A 17714-nucleotide genomic window follows, 5' to 3' on the forward strand; every position below is an offset into this window, starting at 1 on the left:
TATCCTATTTCTAGTACTCATGAAACATAGAATTAACAAAGTAGTTTACTAGTACTAGCTATCACAGCCAACATACCGATGAAGTTAGAAGCAAAAGCCTGGAAGGCCACCGTACAACGTCGGATGTGCTGCGTGGCACCTAGCCGCTTGTCCGCACGTGCTCAACTTGAGGGTCACGAACTTGAGTTGAGGCTCACTGTTGTCGCCTTGTGACCTAGGGCACTAGTACGTTAGACTGTAGGCCGATTCTTTATTATTTCCGGTAAATTCCGAAAATTGAATTTGGTAAATTCCGATTAAAATCGGAAACCGATAAAAACGGTCGGTAAGACGTCATAACGATTTCGATATCGATTCCGAACCAAAATTCCGACAACCGATATCATTTTTGAAAAATACCGTTACCGACGACTCTGATCGGAAATAGTCGAAAACGGTTTCCGGAATTCCGAAAAATTCCGAAACCGTTTTCATCCCTAGTTGTGGATACCTATCGTGAAGACTTATAAAGCAGTAGAGAAGTATAGATATAGTTTTGATATATTATTATTGTAATTCACTAATTCCTCACCTTCTCGGCACGGGCAGCAGCAACATTTTGGCTGGGAAAATCCTCCCGCCCCGCCCTGAAATTTTGGCCTCAAATCGGGTCGGGTCGGGTCGGGTCGGCGTCCCCGCAGTCCAGCCACGCCACCCGTGTTCTGCTTGTCTAGTTGTCTTCGTCCTGTGGGCCGGGCCCGAGCAAACCAAACCAGACCAGCACCCGATCCGCACCGTGGCGGCGCGAGCAGGCGCGTCTCTGCCTTTTCAAATCCCGCCTTCCACAGTTCCACTTCCTTCCCAGTTCGGCAGTTCCCTCCCTCCCTTCTCGCCACCTAATCCGCCCCGTCGCCCCCGCTCCCGGAAGCTTCAAGAAGGTGGACGGTCGGAGGGACGGGCTACATGGGTGGCTGCTTCTGGTAGCTTCGGTCGCCCGCCGCGCCGCCGCCAGGTCAGTCAGTGCCGTCCCGTGCCTCGTCGGTCGCGTGGCACCCGCCCATCTCTTACTCCTCCACCCGTCGCTGTCGGCCCCCACCCGCATCGCCACCGCCGGCCCCGATCCGCCGCCGCCGCCCTCCGCATCCCCGCCCCCACCCTCAGCCCCGTCGCCCTCCTCTTCCTTCCACTGTAGCAGTCTCCCTCCAAACCCTAGCTTCACTCCCGGTTCGCAAGCCCCGTTGCGGCGGCTGAGCCCTCTTCCGCCGCGCCGGCGCCGGGTCGGGGAGTTTGTCGACTCGTCTGGCATTGCTGAACGAGGCAAATGCGCCTTCATCTCCTCAATGCCGCGCACATTCTTGGTTTCGCCACTGATTTGGCGTAAGCGTGATTGTGTTATGTAAAGTGGATTCAGATCCAATGCGCGCGGCATTCCATGCCACTGCCCACTGCTAACCGAGAGCTGAACATCTGCGGAAAATTTGCTTTTTTAGGTCGCTTATAGTTGCCACTCGCTAAAATACCCTGCGCGTGGGGTTCATGTTCCGTGTGCCTCAATCTCTCCAGATCAGTTGATACAATGGCAAGCTGATGAAGTGATATCCTTGTTCATGGGTTTCCTCCCTTTTTTTGCTCCTGTGTTGGTGTAGGCTGAGTGGAAGGTAGGGGGAAGCAAGGAACCAGAGGGTGTGATGTGGATGTAGAGGATTGGATGCTATAATGGCGCAAGCTGCTGTCGAGCCCGCTTTGAATGGTGGCTCTTTGATTGGGAGGCAGCCGGTGGTTCCAAGGATGAAGAGGAAGACACCGTCTGAACTGAGGGTAATGATGCCTCTCTTCCCTTTGCATTTTAGGTTCAGAGAATGGTTACTGTGTTGCCACTGCGAACATGCAGTAGGATGAAATGCTTAATCGAATGTAGGGATCGTCTCAATATATTTCCCAGACAGATGGCTGTATCACAACTTATTCAGTTGTTCATTGCAGTCCGCAACTTTAACAGTCTATGAGTTTAATGTGATCGAAATGCTCTGCTTAGTTTGAATTTAAGCCTTATCCTTGTTACAATGCTCTACACTTTCTGTTTTATTTTTTGCTGCGATATTAGTCAGTTAGGTTTGTTTTCACATTGACCCTGACTAGCTCAAAAACCAGCTTAATCACTGGTTACTGTGATTTGAACACATTCTGATGTAAGTATTGCACGCCACAGAGTTGCATGTTAACAGCGGAAACATTCACATCCTGTTGTGAGCATCATATATGGATGGATATACATTGAAACTGAATTATCTTAACATCGTGTACTTAGAGTAAAATTCATCACTTGACTTTTTTTAGGTTTGATAGAATGCTTTCTACTGTCTTTGCCCCACTGTTAATGAATTAACTTTGTTATTCGCAATGGCCTAGCCTAGTTCAATGATGTCCATAATGCACAAGCACGCAGCTTGCAACTTTTAAAATGATATTCATCCTTCTTTGTTGATAGCTGGGTTTTTTATAGGACAGTTTGCTTATAAAAGTCTAAACTAGAAACACTGCTGCTTGAACACATGCTGATGCAAGCATCACATATCACATAGCTGCACATGGACATTGAACATATTCACACCCTGTTATAAGCTTCATGTATACATGGACTCAATAACTCTGAGAAGAGCTTACAATGTATTCCAAGCATAGCATTACACAAAGGGCAGATAAACACAAAAAATATGTCAATAATTATTTGTTTCAGGGTGAGCAACTGAAGCGGCGTACCTCTGAAAAGCTTGGAGATGATCTGTTACCTTCTGCCACATTGGATAGGTAGCTTTCTTAACCTTGTCATGTTCCTCGTATGCTCTCTTTTTGTGTGTGTGACTATTATCTTGTATTGTAGGTCAAACAATGGACTTCGGAACACAGAGCAACAAAAGATTTCCAAGTACATCAACACACGTGTTACAGAGGTGTTCCCTGTGAGAAAAGCAAGAAACCTTGGGAAGGAAAATTCCAAGGTTAGAGTTAGAGGTCTTTATCCGTTTCGTTGAACTGATTGATGCTGAGTCAGACTTTTATGCAGTTGGATATATGGTTTGGTGCTAAGTGTAAAATACCCTGCAGGATGTCTTACAGAATAATGAGAAGGTTTCTAAGTTTGTTAATGGTACACCAGCCTCAAATTTTGCATCATCTTCACTTCTATGGTAATGATCTGAATGCAGAACTTTAGATTCAATCTTTTCATTGTTTATTAAGCTCTTACTCGGCTTCTTTATCCTAATTCAGTGGTCATGGTGACACTGCTAAGTTGGACACTTTAGTTCCAACCATGGAGGCTGCAAAGCCAGGTTTCAAGAAAGTTGAGAAATGCAGTGAAAATGCTCTGCGGAGTGTATCTGAGCTTCATGTAGGCGATGAGAAGCAGACTGGTTCTAACAAATTTGATATGGTAATAATCATTCTTCCTCTTGCAACTTATCATCTGTTATAAACTTATAACACCAGCTAAGATTTCTATTGCTCTTTATTAGGAAAAGGTACTGAAAGGGTTTGGAGCTCGTGATGCTTTTGTGGCTTCTGGGCTCAACGGCCCTAATGGACAAGTTGGTGGTACTGTGTCGAAGCCTTCAGACATATGCCCTTCTAAGATCACTGTTCCTGGGGAAAAAGCTCCTCTGGATTTTACCTTAAAGACTAGTTTGCAGTTTGTTTCATCGTCATCTGTGAAGTGGTGGGTGTGCACTAGCTTCCCTTGCTTTTCTGTATTGAAAGTTTTTGCCAGTTAGAAACTGTATTAACATGGTCTCTATGTTGCTTGAATCTATAACATTCCCTGAGTTGATATTCTTAAAGTTATATTTGACCACATGCCAGTTATAGCCCTTTTGGATGCAATACTGATTGCAAAGTACTACTGATCGTCAGAGCGTGTACCACTTGTAACAGGTGTCACAAGCTCAATACAAGTTTTGGCAGAAGTAGCATCACTGGAGCCATTGGTCAGAGCTGTCCTCGTGGGTGTCAAAATTTAGAGTGCTCAAAGCTTGAGAGCAAAAAGGAATTTCTATTCTCAAAGGCTTTACAGTCATGGGTATATCCACAATCGCTGTTGCCTTCCTCTATCATATCTGCTATGCTCTCATCAACTGCAGGAGGTGGTAATCACTAGACCTTAATTTCTCCTTTCTGTGAATGTAATTCCATAAAAGTGACATTCTCTTTGCCTTGTAGAAAGTGATTTTCTTCTCAAAAGACATCAGGACTGGGAAGATTCATTTCAGAATCTTTACTACATGCTCCGGAAGAACATGTTGAATATATTCTATGGTACCTTCTTACTCACAGAGCTCATATTGTTTGCACAAAGGATAGTGTCACGTTCTTTTTGTAACAAAAAGTCAAAGAAGTAGGTCATCATAATATATGCAAACACCTATAACCTTGTCTATGGCAAGCAATAAGCAGTTAACTACATTTCAGTTTTCTACATGCTGATGAGTGGCATTTGCACCTGTACTTCTACTAAGTGTTATTTATTGTGCTTTCACTTTATTCAAAACATGAACGATAGCACATAGTGATACATTTTACTCAAGGTCATCTTCATGTGTAGTTCCATTTTGTGTTCCTTATCAGTTTGGAATTTGTTATTCTATATCGCATTATTAATCTGTCTAATGTCATCTACAACAGTGGCTGAACTTTGCTTTGTTGTTATAGTTTATACAACACAATTTGTTGCTCTCTTCATTAGTGGAAGCTGTTTGGAGAAAAAGCAGTCTAGTAATGCCTACTTATCACAATCTACACGTGGCCTACGCTCATTACTACGGAAACATGTGAGTTCATTCTGATATATTTGTCAGTAATGTTTCCACAGCATTATTTTTTTATGCTTCACACCTTACGTATTCCATGGCACACTGCACTTGTTTGGTTTGGCTTCTTTCCGACGAGCTTTTCTGAGAATCTGGATCTCTGGAGAAGCTGGCTATGGGGAGAATCGGCTGTTTCTAGAATCTACGCATGTGGAGGAAATGCGAGGAAGCCGAAGGGGCACGAGAGTGATTTGGCCGACAAGCTGCTCGGCTTCTCGAGGCCGTGGCCCCTCGGCCGATACCCACGAACCGTTGAAAACACGATTCTCGGAGAAGCGCTTCAAATAAAATCTGTTCCAAAATCTGTGTTTGGGGATTAGAAGCAACTTCTGGCAGCCAGAAGTCAACCCCCCCCCCCCCCCCAATAAGCTGAAACAAACGGGTCCATATATTCTTACTAACCAACCATTAAGGCACTAGTAAATGATACTGATGTGTAGACTGTAGATACATGTTGGCCGTTTTTCAACTGTCAACTATATTTGTTGGATGAAGTCCTTTGCCTACCGTTGCCTGGTATGATAATGGGACTGATACAGTAATTTCAAAATACCAGAGACAATTCAAGCTTATTTAACCCTTTTTTTGTATCTCTATACCACATTAAAATCATTTTATCTGAATGGATCACCTTGTAACCACATCAGTTTGCACTGTTGCCAGGGCGTTTGCTTTTCTATGCCTCTTTGCAGCACTGAAGTGGAGCAGGCTACTGAGGACGACCTTATTGAACTTTCAGAAATCGAAAGGCGCAATGTCGGACAGGTTTTGGTTTCCTCCCTGTTTCGCCTGGTTTGAATTTAGCCACTCTGCAGCTACCAACTGGATGTAAAAACAAAAGATAACTGAACCTGCAGGCACTCCATTTGGATGCTTTATCTGACGTGGATAACACCACGCAGTCGCTGCTTTCGTTTACTGGCAACGAGAACGTTCATGGCCTATACGACGTTCTATTGAATTACAAGTACGGCGCATCTCATTTTGTCGTATAAGCTCATCCTTGTTTTTGCCTCGAAAGTTCTGTTGTATAAGCTCATCCTGTGATTCTTCAGGTCCTTGCTGAATTCATTATCTGCTGTGGATGTCCCAGTCTTGTATTCACCCCAGCCATTTCAAAATGGCTGTCTACACATCCCAGAGGTATTTTTTTCTTCTTCTGTCAATTCTATATAGTTTTATCTCTTTTGTCTGTCTCTGCCTTTTTTTTGTTACTAGGAAACTTGGTGACTTGGACTCTTTTATTTAGGAAGAAAGGGGACCATGTTAGTGCGACATGTTAGAAATGCAAACTGGTGCATGTGGAAGCCCTGATTTTGCTAATGCATAATAATTAGATCTGAAGCTGCTACACCATCACCATGCTTAAAATGTTTTGTTTCTGTATTAGTGCAGTGGAAAGGAGGTTACATTGAACTGCGCACCATCCTTTAGACTGAATTGCGTAATTGCAAAGTTTGGTTTTTTTTGGTTTAATATAAAAAAAATCTGATCCTCTGAACCTACTATGCATCTCTCAGGTGAAGTGTAGGGAGATGAGGAGAGCAGACATGTCATCCGGCGGGTTCGACACAGAACAGGGATCCGCATTTGCGTCGACGGCAGGCAACGTATGCTACAGCATGGAAGTAAAGGACGCGGTTCTGCCGCCATGGGTGGTCTCTGGGCTGTGCGCCGCCATGAGCTTGGACGCGACCAGCTTTGATCTGACGTACGTACGCGCAACCACTCCCCCGCCGGACACTGACTCTAGTTCTGCGCTGAGCTTTTGTCGTGGGTTCTCTCGCAGGATCGCCACGGAGCCGTCGTCGATGGGCTTGAACGTGGCTCTCGACTCCATGGGCACCACCACCACGGATGTCCAGCCTGAAGGATCCACCCCCTCCAGCTGCTCTGCGCCCACGACGCCCTTGGTGGGTGCCGTTCCTGACGCGGCCCTCGTCCCTGCCCTGCACTCCGCCTCGCTGCGCCGCCTCACCTACACGGACGGCGGCGGGTACGTTGCGCACACAACCGTGTGAGCGCCTCTGAGCTTGAGAGCCCGGCCCTCCTCGGTATGCGCAGCGCAGCGCAGGCTTGTTCTTTTGAGAATTTGGAGCCTGCCCTGGCCTTTGTCGTACAAGGACGACGTGTCGTTACACGCTTGGTTGGGTTGGATGGTAACTAAACTATGAGGCCAGACTTCTTCTGGTGGTCTGGAAAAGGAACACTTATGCTTGAACTCGGTGTGTGCTTTTTGCCTGGTCGTACTGTCGTTCAAAGTTGGGACCGTTCTTACCTTGCCGTGACACCGCCTGTTGGTGTGAGCTCCTGCTGTTTGAATTCTGAAGACAACCATCACCGTTCTGCGGTTGACAGAGGACGGTTTCTTGATTCTTTTTTTCTTCTCTCGTGTGCATTGTATTTGTATTGCACCCTGCACTTGCCGGCTGTCCCGGTCGGTCTAGCACATCCTGCTGAGTTCCTGACTCCTGAGCCAGGACCGACCGTCCAACCAGTTGAAGAACGGACGGAGCGGCGAAAGGCTGAGATGGCAATTCAAAAAATCACATGGCTGAGAAAACAAAACGAGACGGGAATAGGATGAGGTAGACTAGAGGACCAGGTGGTTGCGGGCCACCACGCCAAGTGTCGTCTGTCGCATGATTCTGAGACAGGAGATTAGCGCAAGGCCCGAGGCAGGAAGTCTTCTCCGGGCGGGCCCCGCAGATCCTTCCCACTCTTTCCCTGAGTTCCCTCTAGGTACCACGAGGCCGCTCATCACCCCCCGCAACGCGACAAACGGGCGAAACGGCAAAAGCAGCTCCCCCTGCGGCCTGCGCGGCTGCGCCCGCCCTGCAGCTGCTCTGCTTCCCTTTTTTTTTTTGAAATCCTCCGCTTCCTTCCTTCTGCTTCTCCTCGAGGGTCGAGGCTCTGCCGCTCTGCTATGCTGCTGCCGCCACTCGCTCGGAAAAAGCTTCGTCCTTTTCTCTCGCTCCCTCCCCTCACATTCGTTCCTCGCACCCTTCCACTTTCCGCGTCTGCGCTCGGCCGCCCATGAGCGCCTGCGGGGGCACCATCCCCGCGTCGCGCTTCCTGCGCCGCCGCGCCGCCGTGCGGGACCTGGGCGGGGACGCGGCCGCCGGCGACACCGACGCCTTCTGGGCCGCCCCGCCCCGCCTCTACGACTTCTCCCAGCAGCAGCAGCAGCAGCACACGGCCCAGGCCGCGCGGCGATCGCCCTCGCCGGCGCCGACCAGCCCGTGCCTCCTCGCCCGGAAGCGGCACCAGCAGTCCCCGTCGCCTCCTCCATCCCCGCGGCGCTCGCCTTCGTCGCCCGGGACCTGCCTGCTCTCCGCCCTGCACCGCACCTGCGTGGGCTGGGGCGTCACCAGGCGCGCCGAGTACCCCAGACGGCACCGCCCGGTTTCTCCCGCGGCTTGTGGGCAGGTTACGGGGATGCACACGCACGGGCGGGCGGCGGCTCGGTGCGTGGACGAGGACGAGGAGAGCACCAGCAAGAACAGCAAGTGCCTGTTGGCCGTGGGCAAGAACGAGCTGGAGGAGGAGGTGGGTCAAGACCACGAGAGCTGCCTGCACCGCCGCCGCCGCGCCAAGAAGGCCCCGTGGGCCGTCAAGGAGGAGCAGGAGACGTCAGGTGAGGCGGCGGAGGAGGGCGCCAAGCGCGCCAAGAGGACCCCACTGAAGCATGAGGCGGCGGCGGCGGCGGAGAGCAAGCCCGCCGGCGCCGCCACCGCCACCGCCACTCCCGACTCCGGCTCGCCACGCGGCAACGGCAAGGTCGACCGGTGGGCGGCGTGGCGGTACGCGGCGGGCGAGGCGGCGCTGGCCAACATCCTGCGCGAGCGCGGCGCCACCGCCGGCAATCCCACGCCGCGGGCCGTCCTGCGGGCGCAGGCGCGCCGCTTCATCAGCGACACCGGCCTGCTCGACAACCTCCTCCGCCACGTCGCCGACAAGGTCCCCGCCGGCACCGCTGACCGCGTCCGCCGCCGGTATAACCCGGCCGGAGGCATGGAGTACTGGATCGAGCCGGCCGGGCTGGCGGCCGCGCGGCGGGAGGCCGGCGTCGAGGACACGTACTGGGTGCCGCCGCCCGGGTGGAAGCCCGGAGACCCCGTGTCGCCGGAGGCCCGCACGCTCGAGGTGCAGAAGCAGGTGGAGGTGCTCGCCGGGGAGCTTGCCGTCGTAAAGAGGTCTCCTTTCCCGTCTTCTACGTCCCTTGTTGTAGCCTTATGGATTGCAACTCCTCCTTGCAATTGTCATGAGTTTCGATGATACTCTGATTAGATTCTTGAATGCATCAAGTGCCAATACTTGTTTCTTTGCTGAAGTTGACTTGTGATTTCTACGAACTTAAGGCAAATGGAGCAGCTCGACTCCAATCTGGTGCAAATGAGCAAGGAAGCCTACATCTCATGGAAGGTGATCATACATCATACCTTGTTGATATGAATCTCATTCCTGTCTTTCGCTGTTCATATTTTCATTAAACTTCTAGCGCAGAACTGAAAAATAGGGTATCCATGTGTGACACTCTCACACATAGCTGTGACTATGCTCTGCACCTGTAAATTGTAATGTTGTGCACATATCTAGTTCTCGCTGGATATTGGTGTTTGATTTCATTTGGTTAGCTACATTTGTACTGTGCATAAAAAATGGTAGAACAGCACCATATTTTGCTTAGCTTTGATCCACTTGTTACTGTCGCTTCTCTGAAGTTGTGAAACCATCATTTATGTGCTTTACTTGTCACATTGCTTCATCATGCTTAAAGTAGACCTTTTAATCTGCAATTCTGTGCACACACTGGAACTACACTTATGCCCATATAATGTTATGCTGCAAGTCTGTTTCCATCAGTACTTAAAGAACTTGATGAAGAATGAAAAGTTCATAGTTTTTGTTCATTGTAGCATTTTAATTTAAATAGGTAGCTACTCTCTTTGGTGTCAGGGGTATGACTGTATGGTCAAGGCCAATGGCAAGCTGGAAAAAGAGGTGCTGTCCTTGGAGGTATGCTTCACCCTTACTGCTACCAAAGCTATTAATCTAATTTGATGCAAGATTTATCTTTCTGACTCCGTTACTTACCCACTGTACCCCAACTTGTTTGGGAGTAAGAGGTTTGTGGTTATTGAATCCATTAGTTATTTGCTAGTTTAGTTCAGTGATGGCCATGGCTTATTGTGGGCTCTCATTTTCAGGAGAAGTATGAGACTGCGGCACAGGTGAATGGGGAGCTGAAAGAGCTGCTGCTGCTACTGAAGGTACGTCGCTACATTCAACCAATCTTCATAATTTGCACCTCAGCAAAGTGACGTATCTTTCTGGTAACATGTGGTACCTTTGTATGATGAAGTGTTGGATCTGAGACTCTGGATCTGTTTTTCAGGATAAGTATGATACTGTGCTTGAGAAGAATGAGAAACTGGAGGGCCAGATGGTTGCTCTGTCCACTTCTTTCCAGTCCATGAAGGTAAACTCACTATTTAATGGCAATTCTGCTGCACAGATATTTAGCGAGCCGCTGCTCTGTAATTTCTTAGTTTTGCCTCACTTTGAGAGACGTCCATGATTGTGTATTTAGCAGTAGCAACCATCGGTGTACTGATAGAACACTGCTTGTGCATTGGACTGTATGTGCAGGAAGAGTTGCTCCTGCAGAGAATGGAAGAACACCCTCTGCTGATGCTAGCGCAAGAGCCTTGGGAAGGTGACAAGCGAGAAGCCGGTGGTGCGAACAAGGCTTTGGTGGTGTGTGCAGGCGACCAGCTGGCCGGCGCTGATGCCTTCGATGGCAGCTTCAGCAGCAACCACAGTGCCTATGGTGACGAGAAGATGGTGCTGAGGAAACGTATCTGCGTGCGGGAGGGAGCATGCCAGTGGCCTAGGTCTGCTACTTCCAGTGGCGCTACGGCTGGCAGCCCTGGGGACCTGCCGGAGCCGCTGACACCGGGTGCGGATCTGATCGTCACTGACTTCGACACCATGATCGATAGCCTCGCGCTACCGTCCATGGAGGAGTACCTACAGGTCGATGGTCTCCCCACGCCGACGTCTGCCTCGTCCACCACCGCATCTCCCAAGCTCCAGCTCCTCCCCTCACCAGCCTCGCCGAGCCAGGTCCAGCCTCTGCCGTCAACAACCATGGTCGTGGGCGACTTCAACATGCAGCTCCGGCACATGGTGAGCTTGTCCTCCTTAGCGCCGTGCTTCCTGTTAAAAAAAAACCCAGTCTTGCCACATCGCTAGCTCGTGCCACGGATAAAATGAACAATGGCACACATGATCGTTAAGATGACTGACCTGTGCCTGGCCATTGTTGCTGCCACAGGACACGTCGTCGTCGTCGTCATCAGGACCGTGCGGTGCCAAGGCGCTGAAGCTCGACGCCGGAGCTGGAGGTGGCGAGGTTGGCACTGAGCTGGTCCTGGCGACCCCCACCTACTGACGAGTTCTTATAAATGGACAGATGACCACTGAAGTTTTGCCTCACCTCACCTCACCGCCATTAACCCATCGTCGCCTCACATCTGAGAACATAGCACACATGACAGGATAGCTGCAGATTACCTACCCTTTTACCTTTGCTTTAATTGTCAGTCAGTAGCCGTCACTAGTCTCAGTTGGAACTTACTTGCAGGTGGGTTTACTTACAGCTGAGCACCATGTTGCTGCTGCTTAATCCCTACAGTAGTTTGTACTTTTGGTTGGAGACATTTGTCTGCCACTCTGTTGAAGCCAAATGCTCATCAGGAGCTGGCATCTGTAGTGCCGCCGCCACCTTTTGTCTTGCCTTTGTTTGCTTGATGGTTTCTTGACCCAGCTATGACTGTATGCTTGATTTTGCCATCCTCATATTCCTCAACCTCAACCTTTCATTCTGAAGCCTTCTCCACTTTCGGTGCTTCTCGTAGATCAGCGATAGCGATAATTACGTTCTGACCAAAGGTTGTATCTGCTCGCTTCAGACAGATCAAAACAGTAGATTTCCCCTTTTCAATCACATCGACTGAAAAAATGAGCCTTGTCAACTTGAATCTTCTTGCTGTTTGAATGAACGGAGGCTTATCGGCGCCTAGAGCTCAGCTTACTGATGCAGAGTTCACCGGTAGTAGGGGGCTTGTCATGGACAGCGCACAGCCATCAGCAGCAACACTAAGAAGGTGTTTGGTTTTTATTCATTTTATTCCATTTTAATCCTTAAATTTAAAAAATACGGAGTTTTTGTTTATGTATTTGATAATTTAGGGACTAAGAGGTGTTTGAATGTACTAGAGCTAAAAGTTAGTTGGTTAAAAATTTGTTAGTGAAATTAACTAATTTACTAAAAATAGCTAATAGCTGAACTATTAGCTAAAGTATTTAGATGTCTGCAGCTAATTTTAGTCACTAACTATTATCTTTAGTGTATTTAAACACCACCTAAGAGGTGTTTGGTTCCTACGAATTAATTTTTTATCACTTTATTTTATTTTAGTCTCTAAATTATTATTAAATATGGAAACTAAAACTCTATTTTAGTCCACTGGGCTTCTCATCATTATCTAATGGGCCTATACACAATCCTATAAACCGTCCTCATTCTTTCTCATTATGCTCGGAAGTTGGTTGGTAAAATGGGACGAGGCTTGTCGACCTGGGCCGGCCTTCATCTGCGCAGTGCCTATTGGATCTTCAATCGGTTAGACCACCGTATTGTTAACAAACGCTGACGAAGGTTTACATGGATAATTACCGGTTTTATTTTTGAGGGTCTCACGTCTCTATATAAAAAACTAGTACATTCTCTTATAATACAGAGAAGAAAAAGGCCAAGAGTCCAACCCTATATTATGTGTTTATCTGTCGTGCTTCCGTGAAGGGAATCGAGAATCACGTTCTTCATATCTAATCTGCTGACGAGAGGAAATGGAGTGGATCTAGTGATTGCGGTAACGTAATTTGTGATTTGTCAACACATATGCCAAAGCCCCTGTGAACAAGTATATCTGGGATGCTATAAATTTCATAAATCTTATAAACACACACAACAATGCTATTTGCCACCAGCCTCCCGGCACACGCGTGCTACCGAAGCTGCTGGTGATTCTTTGCTTGGTCCTTGCGTCAAGTCATGCTCCAATTTCCGACGAATGCACGATTACGTTGGGCCGGCGAAAGAGATTTTTGCGGTTCACAACTCTGCATCGTGGCCCAAATCGACCAAACGTCCATCGGTAATAGACATAGAGTCCAGAGCGCCTGCTGCTAGGCTTTATTATTGCACCGTTGCTAGTATCTTGGAAGACCAATAAGTGAAGTGAATTTTTCTCTCTTCTTCTCACTTAAACTTGGTTTTAGTTTACACTAACTTAATTATTAGACCAAGTTTGTGTTGTTTAAGTTATTTTTTGCAGGACCACCTATTCACCCCCATCTAGGTGTTCTCAACTACTATAAACTACACCGACACAATCAAGTAGTCAAGAAACTAGCCCATAGTTCAAAAGCTCAATTGAGTATGAAAGTTATACTTCTTGCAACCATAGCCATAATCCAACATGTGAAGAGATATTAACATAGTTTTTCACTCTGAAGCCACTCAACAGGATGTTGTCACCGGTTAAATGGACCCTTTTGAGTGATCGCCTAGAAAACTATGAGCACGACAAGTTCATGTTGACCTTGGGTCATTCGTAGTGGAGTCATGGGAAATAAGGAGCTTCGTCCATCAGTGTTACATTGAAGCGACGAAAGGAGACATGTGCTCCTTTGTTACAAATGTTTAGGTGAAAGCATTCAATTTGGCCAAAGGTGTTCAATTTATCATAGATTTCCATGACATGCATAAATTATTGTGGTGCAATGACCTAGACATCGTTCAAGTCACCTTGTAAGCCCTATAAGATAATTATGAGTTTCACTCTATTGCATCGCTATAGGTACTTTCAGAAGAAGCTAATGCCATGGTTTGTCCTTGCGAGATGTAGTATCACATATGCAAGGATTTGAATAAAACCTTACAGGGGTTATGATATGTAACACGACCATCAAGATCTTAAGGTCTTCAACACGGAAGAGAGAATACAAGCCTAGAAAGTTGTACGTAACAACTTTAAGTATTAGGTGCATCCGTGGTGAGAGCGAGTGGCCAGGGCTCCTTGGTGGTGATTCCGGTGCCTCCTCCACCACCTATGACGCCCACCGAGCTGCGCGTCGCACATGGTTGGCTCCTCCGCTCCCATACCAGAGGGAAGCCGCGGGCGTTGTGATGTGCATGGGGCAGTGATGACATGTGGGGTGGGGTCCAGGGAGGAAAGGGTACGGCGGTGCGGGACCGGGGTGAGTGCGTGTCGGGGTGAGGGCACGGAATTGCAGATCGAGGGAGGGGGGGCTTCGCGGGTATCATGTTGTGGTGGCGGGCATTGCAGGGAGCGTGGCGTGCGCGACGACCATGGGTGGGTATCGCGGGGAGCGGGACATGCACGACGGCCATGAGGCAGGCATCGCGGGGAGCGGTTCGTGCACGACGGCCATGAGGGCTGGCATCGCGGGGGCGGGGGCAGGGGCCGGCGGGGGCACGGTGTCTCCATTGCCATCCTCTTCACTCCGTGGGTGAGATTTCAGGGGAGCGGGGGTATCACGGGAGGACGAGCCTTGATGGCGGTAGCGGGGTGCGAGGGCATCGCGGGAAGACGGGGGTGGGGGCATGGCGCACCTGTGGACGCCCACGTTACGTCCTTGTAGAGTAGTAGAGATATATTGAGAACTTCAATGAGTATCTTTGGGTAATTGAAGGCATTGATTCAATCTTGTCTCAGTTTTAAAGAACCCACAACCTAAGGTGGTAAGGCCTTATTAATTTTTTTTCCGAGATTGATGTCTCTCATCATGTCCCTTCTCTTTGGAGATCCACAACCACATTCAACAAGGTAGAAATCTTGCTAAAAATTTGTGGGATGCATATATACTCATTTTTAGTAACATATCTACACATCCACTCTAGTTGAAGCTGTTGATGAAAGGAATAAACACAATATGTGCAGCTGCACTACTGTTTTCTCTCATGATCCGTGATTGTAAACCAACCATCTACTATTTTCCACCTACATATATGCTCTTTTAATCTATCTCGCATCTATTATTTCAACAATTCCAACCATCTAGGACAAATGACATGTAACCCACTCCCTTCTTATTATTAGTAGGGTCTCTAAGAACAAGAAACACAAGTAAAAAAACAATGTTACGCTAGGGATGAAATGCATGCACTCGAGGCAATGACAGCACAGAAATTACGTCACCCCTACCCCACTTAGATCACGACATATCCAAAGAGTCCCAACCATGCTTAAAAAACCCTCCCCATGCATCCCCATTTGTTCCCACTTCATTGCGCAACATAATCCTAGCTAGCTATTTCCTCTCTTTCTTGTGAAACAAAAACAAATAGAATGGTGCACACTAGCACCATCCGATCTGGATCGTCCTACGCGTTGCATTGGCTGTTAGTGTATGTGACGAAGAAGAAGCCAGCCATAGTGCTAGCCGTGGTGGCCATGCTATTCGTGACGGGCACGTGCATGGCGGCCATGTGGTACTGTAGCTTCGACCTCCTCCTAACGGTGTTCTGCACCTACCTGTGGCTGCTGTACGGGTCCCTCTACCTGTGGCGCCGGCTCCGCGCATGCTACCAGCACGCGGTCCTCCGCCGCGGCCTCGGCTACGCGACCGTCGGCCTCGGCGTCTTCCTGTCGGCGATCTTCCTGTACAGCTTCGCGAGCGTCATCCCGCTGCTGCAGGCCGTCGGCGTCTGGCTCTTCGCGCTGCTCGTAGCGTACTGCCTCTACCGGGTCATTGTGCTGCACATCGAGGAGGAAGAGGAGGAGAAGGAGGGCGCCGTGCTAGTAGCACAGCCCCACAAACACGCTGTCGTCATCAGGCCTCTAGTTTGATCATGTTTGACTACTGTGCTTAATTAGTTGTGTACAATTGGTGTTGTTTGTTGTATATATTATAATGCATGCAATGTAAGTCGGCCTGATATATATCATCCTGTCGTCGTCACTTATTAGCATATATATTCGTACTAATAATGAGTAATATAATCTTGTATATATGTCGTCTATATGCTATAATCATAGTAAAGTAGTAAAGGAGTATTTTGTCGTTACTTATTATTGGCATATATATATTTGTCCAAATGTTTTGCATCTTAAGTAAAGACAGTCCATGACGTTTTAGTATCCATATCTCATCTCATCTAGTGTCGCCTTATCCACCAATTAAATGGAACTCTGTTTAGTGTAAACACAACAGTTTCTAGAGTATATATCCCTAGAAGAAGAATAATGTAAGATTAATTAGCTTGGCTCATCATTGACCGAACCATGTCCAATAATATTTGGTTCCTCCATTCAGTAACCCGACCTATTCCATTTAGACATACCAGGTGGAGGCAATTGTGGAAAAACTTTATATTGTTTGAGATGATCACCAAGCAAGATTGTGGCTCAAGTATTCTCCTCTATGATTCAGTCATAGAAACTTTAAAAATTTGTTCGATTGGTTATGTATCTCATTCTAAAATTCTTTGAACTTTCAAAGTTGAATGATTCAGACTTATACCTCATTAATATAAGTAGACATACTCATATCTACTAAAGTCATCAGTAAAAGTGATGAAGTACTAAAACTCATCTCTAGCTACTGAACTTATTGGTCCACATATATTAGTATGTACTAGATCCAACAAATCACTTGCTCTCTCACTTTAACCAACGAAAGGCGGCTTAGTCATCTTGCCAAGTAAGCATGACTCGAAAAGTCCCAAATGATTCAAAACCAAAAGACTTGAGAAGACCATCTTTATGGAGCTTCTTTATGTTTTTCTCATTTATATTACCTAAGCGATAATGTCAGATAAAATTGGGATTTAAACCATTACATCAGAGCCTTTCCATATTAATGTTATGAACATACTTGTCGTTAAGATCTAGGATATACAACCCATTCACCAATGGACGTCATGTATAGCATATGTTATTCAAATAAATGAAATGATATTTATTCTTAATTATTATCTTATAATCACCATCTTCCTCTAAACATGAAGAAGATATATTGTTCTTACATAAAGCTAGAATATAATAGCAATTATTTAATTCCAAAACTAATACTAAGGGTAACGACAAGTGACAAGTGTTGATGGGTAGCACAACAACCTTTTCTCCATTGCCAACGTACACATTCAACTCGTCTCTTGCAAATTTTAGTTCATTTTTAGCAACTGCAATGATTTGCAAGTATGCATTATTGATCCAATATCAAATACTCATGCATGGTTTACTAGAAGAAATAAGAAGAATAATTTCAACAACATATATATCCAAAGTATAAGCTTTACTTTTCTTCCTTGTTTTGTCTTTTAAGTACTTGTTGTAGTTCCACGACCAATACCCAAGGTCGTCATAATGGAAGCATTATTTGTCTTTAGGAGAAAGGCTAGACTTGGGCATTGCATTTGGCTTTGAGATCTCATGTTTTGCCTTGCACTTCATAAAATATTTATGCTCCTTGGTATCCTCCTAAACCATCATCAAATGATTAAAGTTTCTTTTATTGCTCTCCTTGGCTGTCTTAAGCATCCCATGCAACACTCAGCCAATGTTGTATTGTACATGCTATTCGTATGAAATTTCAAAATGAACGACTTATAGCTTGGAGAGAGAGAGAGAGAGAGAGAGAGAGAGAGAGAGAGAGAGAGAGAATGGTTACATTCATAGCTAGCTCATCTAGAAGAGAGAAACCAAGCACGTCAAACAGGGGCAAACCTACGTTGATGTGAGTGGGGGAACATGCCCCCGCTCATTTCTCTGTTGTAAA

At 47.1% G+C, this 17714-nt stretch overlaps 2 protein-coding genes across 3 annotated transcripts; both read left to right on the top strand.

Moving 5' to 3' along the window:
• The first annotated feature begins 744 nt into the window (after positions 1-744).
• Positions 745-7217, top strand: LOC100274059 (uncharacterized). Of its 2 annotated transcripts, none has more exons than XM_008669944.4 (15): positions 745-991; positions 1626-1797; positions 2717-2787; positions 2861-2978; positions 3085-3167; positions 3250-3412; positions 3495-3694; positions 3910-4121; positions 4195-4290; positions 4684-4802; positions 5505-5606; positions 5699-5808; positions 5897-5984; positions 6362-6552; positions 6631-7217. In XM_008669944.4, the coding sequence occupies exons 2-15, from the start codon at positions 1696-1698 to the stop codon at positions 6860-6862; spliced, it is 1887 nt and encodes a 628-aa protein (XP_008668166.1). In that variant the 5' UTR covers positions 745-991; positions 1626-1695; the 3' UTR covers positions 6863-7217. The 2 variants fall into 2 exon arrangements, with proteins under 2 accessions (XP_008668166.1, NP_001347458.1); NM_001360529.1 differs by having other exon boundaries at positions 842-991; positions 3910-4118; positions 6631-7060.
• Positions 7218-7321: 104 nt separating this feature from the next.
• On the top strand, positions 7322-11554 carry LOC103640625 (Protein DYAD). Its single transcript, XM_008664066.3, has 7 exons — positions 7322-9037; positions 9203-9266; positions 9801-9860; positions 10052-10114; positions 10240-10323; positions 10494-11033; positions 11182-11554. The coding sequence occupies exons 1-7, from the start codon at positions 7878-7880 to the stop codon at positions 11296-11298; spliced, it is 2088 nt and encodes a 695-aa protein (XP_008662288.1). The 5' UTR covers positions 7322-7877; the 3' UTR covers positions 11299-11554.
• The last annotated feature ends 6160 nt before the right edge of the window (positions 11555-17714 follow it).

This window comes from Zea mays, chromosome 1 (assembly GCF_902167145.1).
Source record: "Zea mays cultivar B73 chromosome 1, Zm-B73-REFERENCE-NAM-5.0, whole genome shotgun sequence".
NCBI classification, from domain to species: domain Eukaryota; kingdom Viridiplantae; phylum Streptophyta; class Magnoliopsida; order Poales; family Poaceae; genus Zea; species Zea mays.

What these genes read in the sequence shown, in the direction of transcription:
- LOC100274059 (XM_008669944.4), top strand. Translation starts at nt 1,696, where the DNA reads ATGGCGCAAGCTGCTGTCGAGCCCGCTTTGAATGGTGGCTCTTTGATT. An exon ending in AGACACCGTCTGAACTGAGG is followed by an intron (nt 1,798 to 2,716) that starts GTAATGATGCCT and finishes TATTTGTTTCAG; the next exon opens with GGTGAGCAACTGAAGCGGCG. An exon ending in GTTCTAACAAATTTGATATG is followed by an intron (nt 3,413 to 3,494) that starts GTAATAATCATT and finishes GCTCTTTATTAG; the next exon opens with GAAAAGGTACTGAAAGGGTT.
- LOC103640625 (XM_008664066.3), top strand. Translation starts at nt 7,878, where the DNA reads ATGAGCGCCTGCGGGGGCACCATCCCCGCGTCGCGCTTCCTGCGCCGC. An exon ending in AAGAGGTGCTGTCCTTGGAG is followed by an intron (nt 9,861 to 10,051) that starts GTATGCTTCACC and finishes TCTCATTTTCAG; the next exon opens with GAGAAGTATGAGACTGCGGC. An exon ending in AGCTGCTGCTGCTACTGAAG is followed by an intron (nt 10,115 to 10,239) that starts GTACGTCGCTAC and finishes TCTGTTTTTCAG; the next exon opens with GATAAGTATGATACTGTGCT.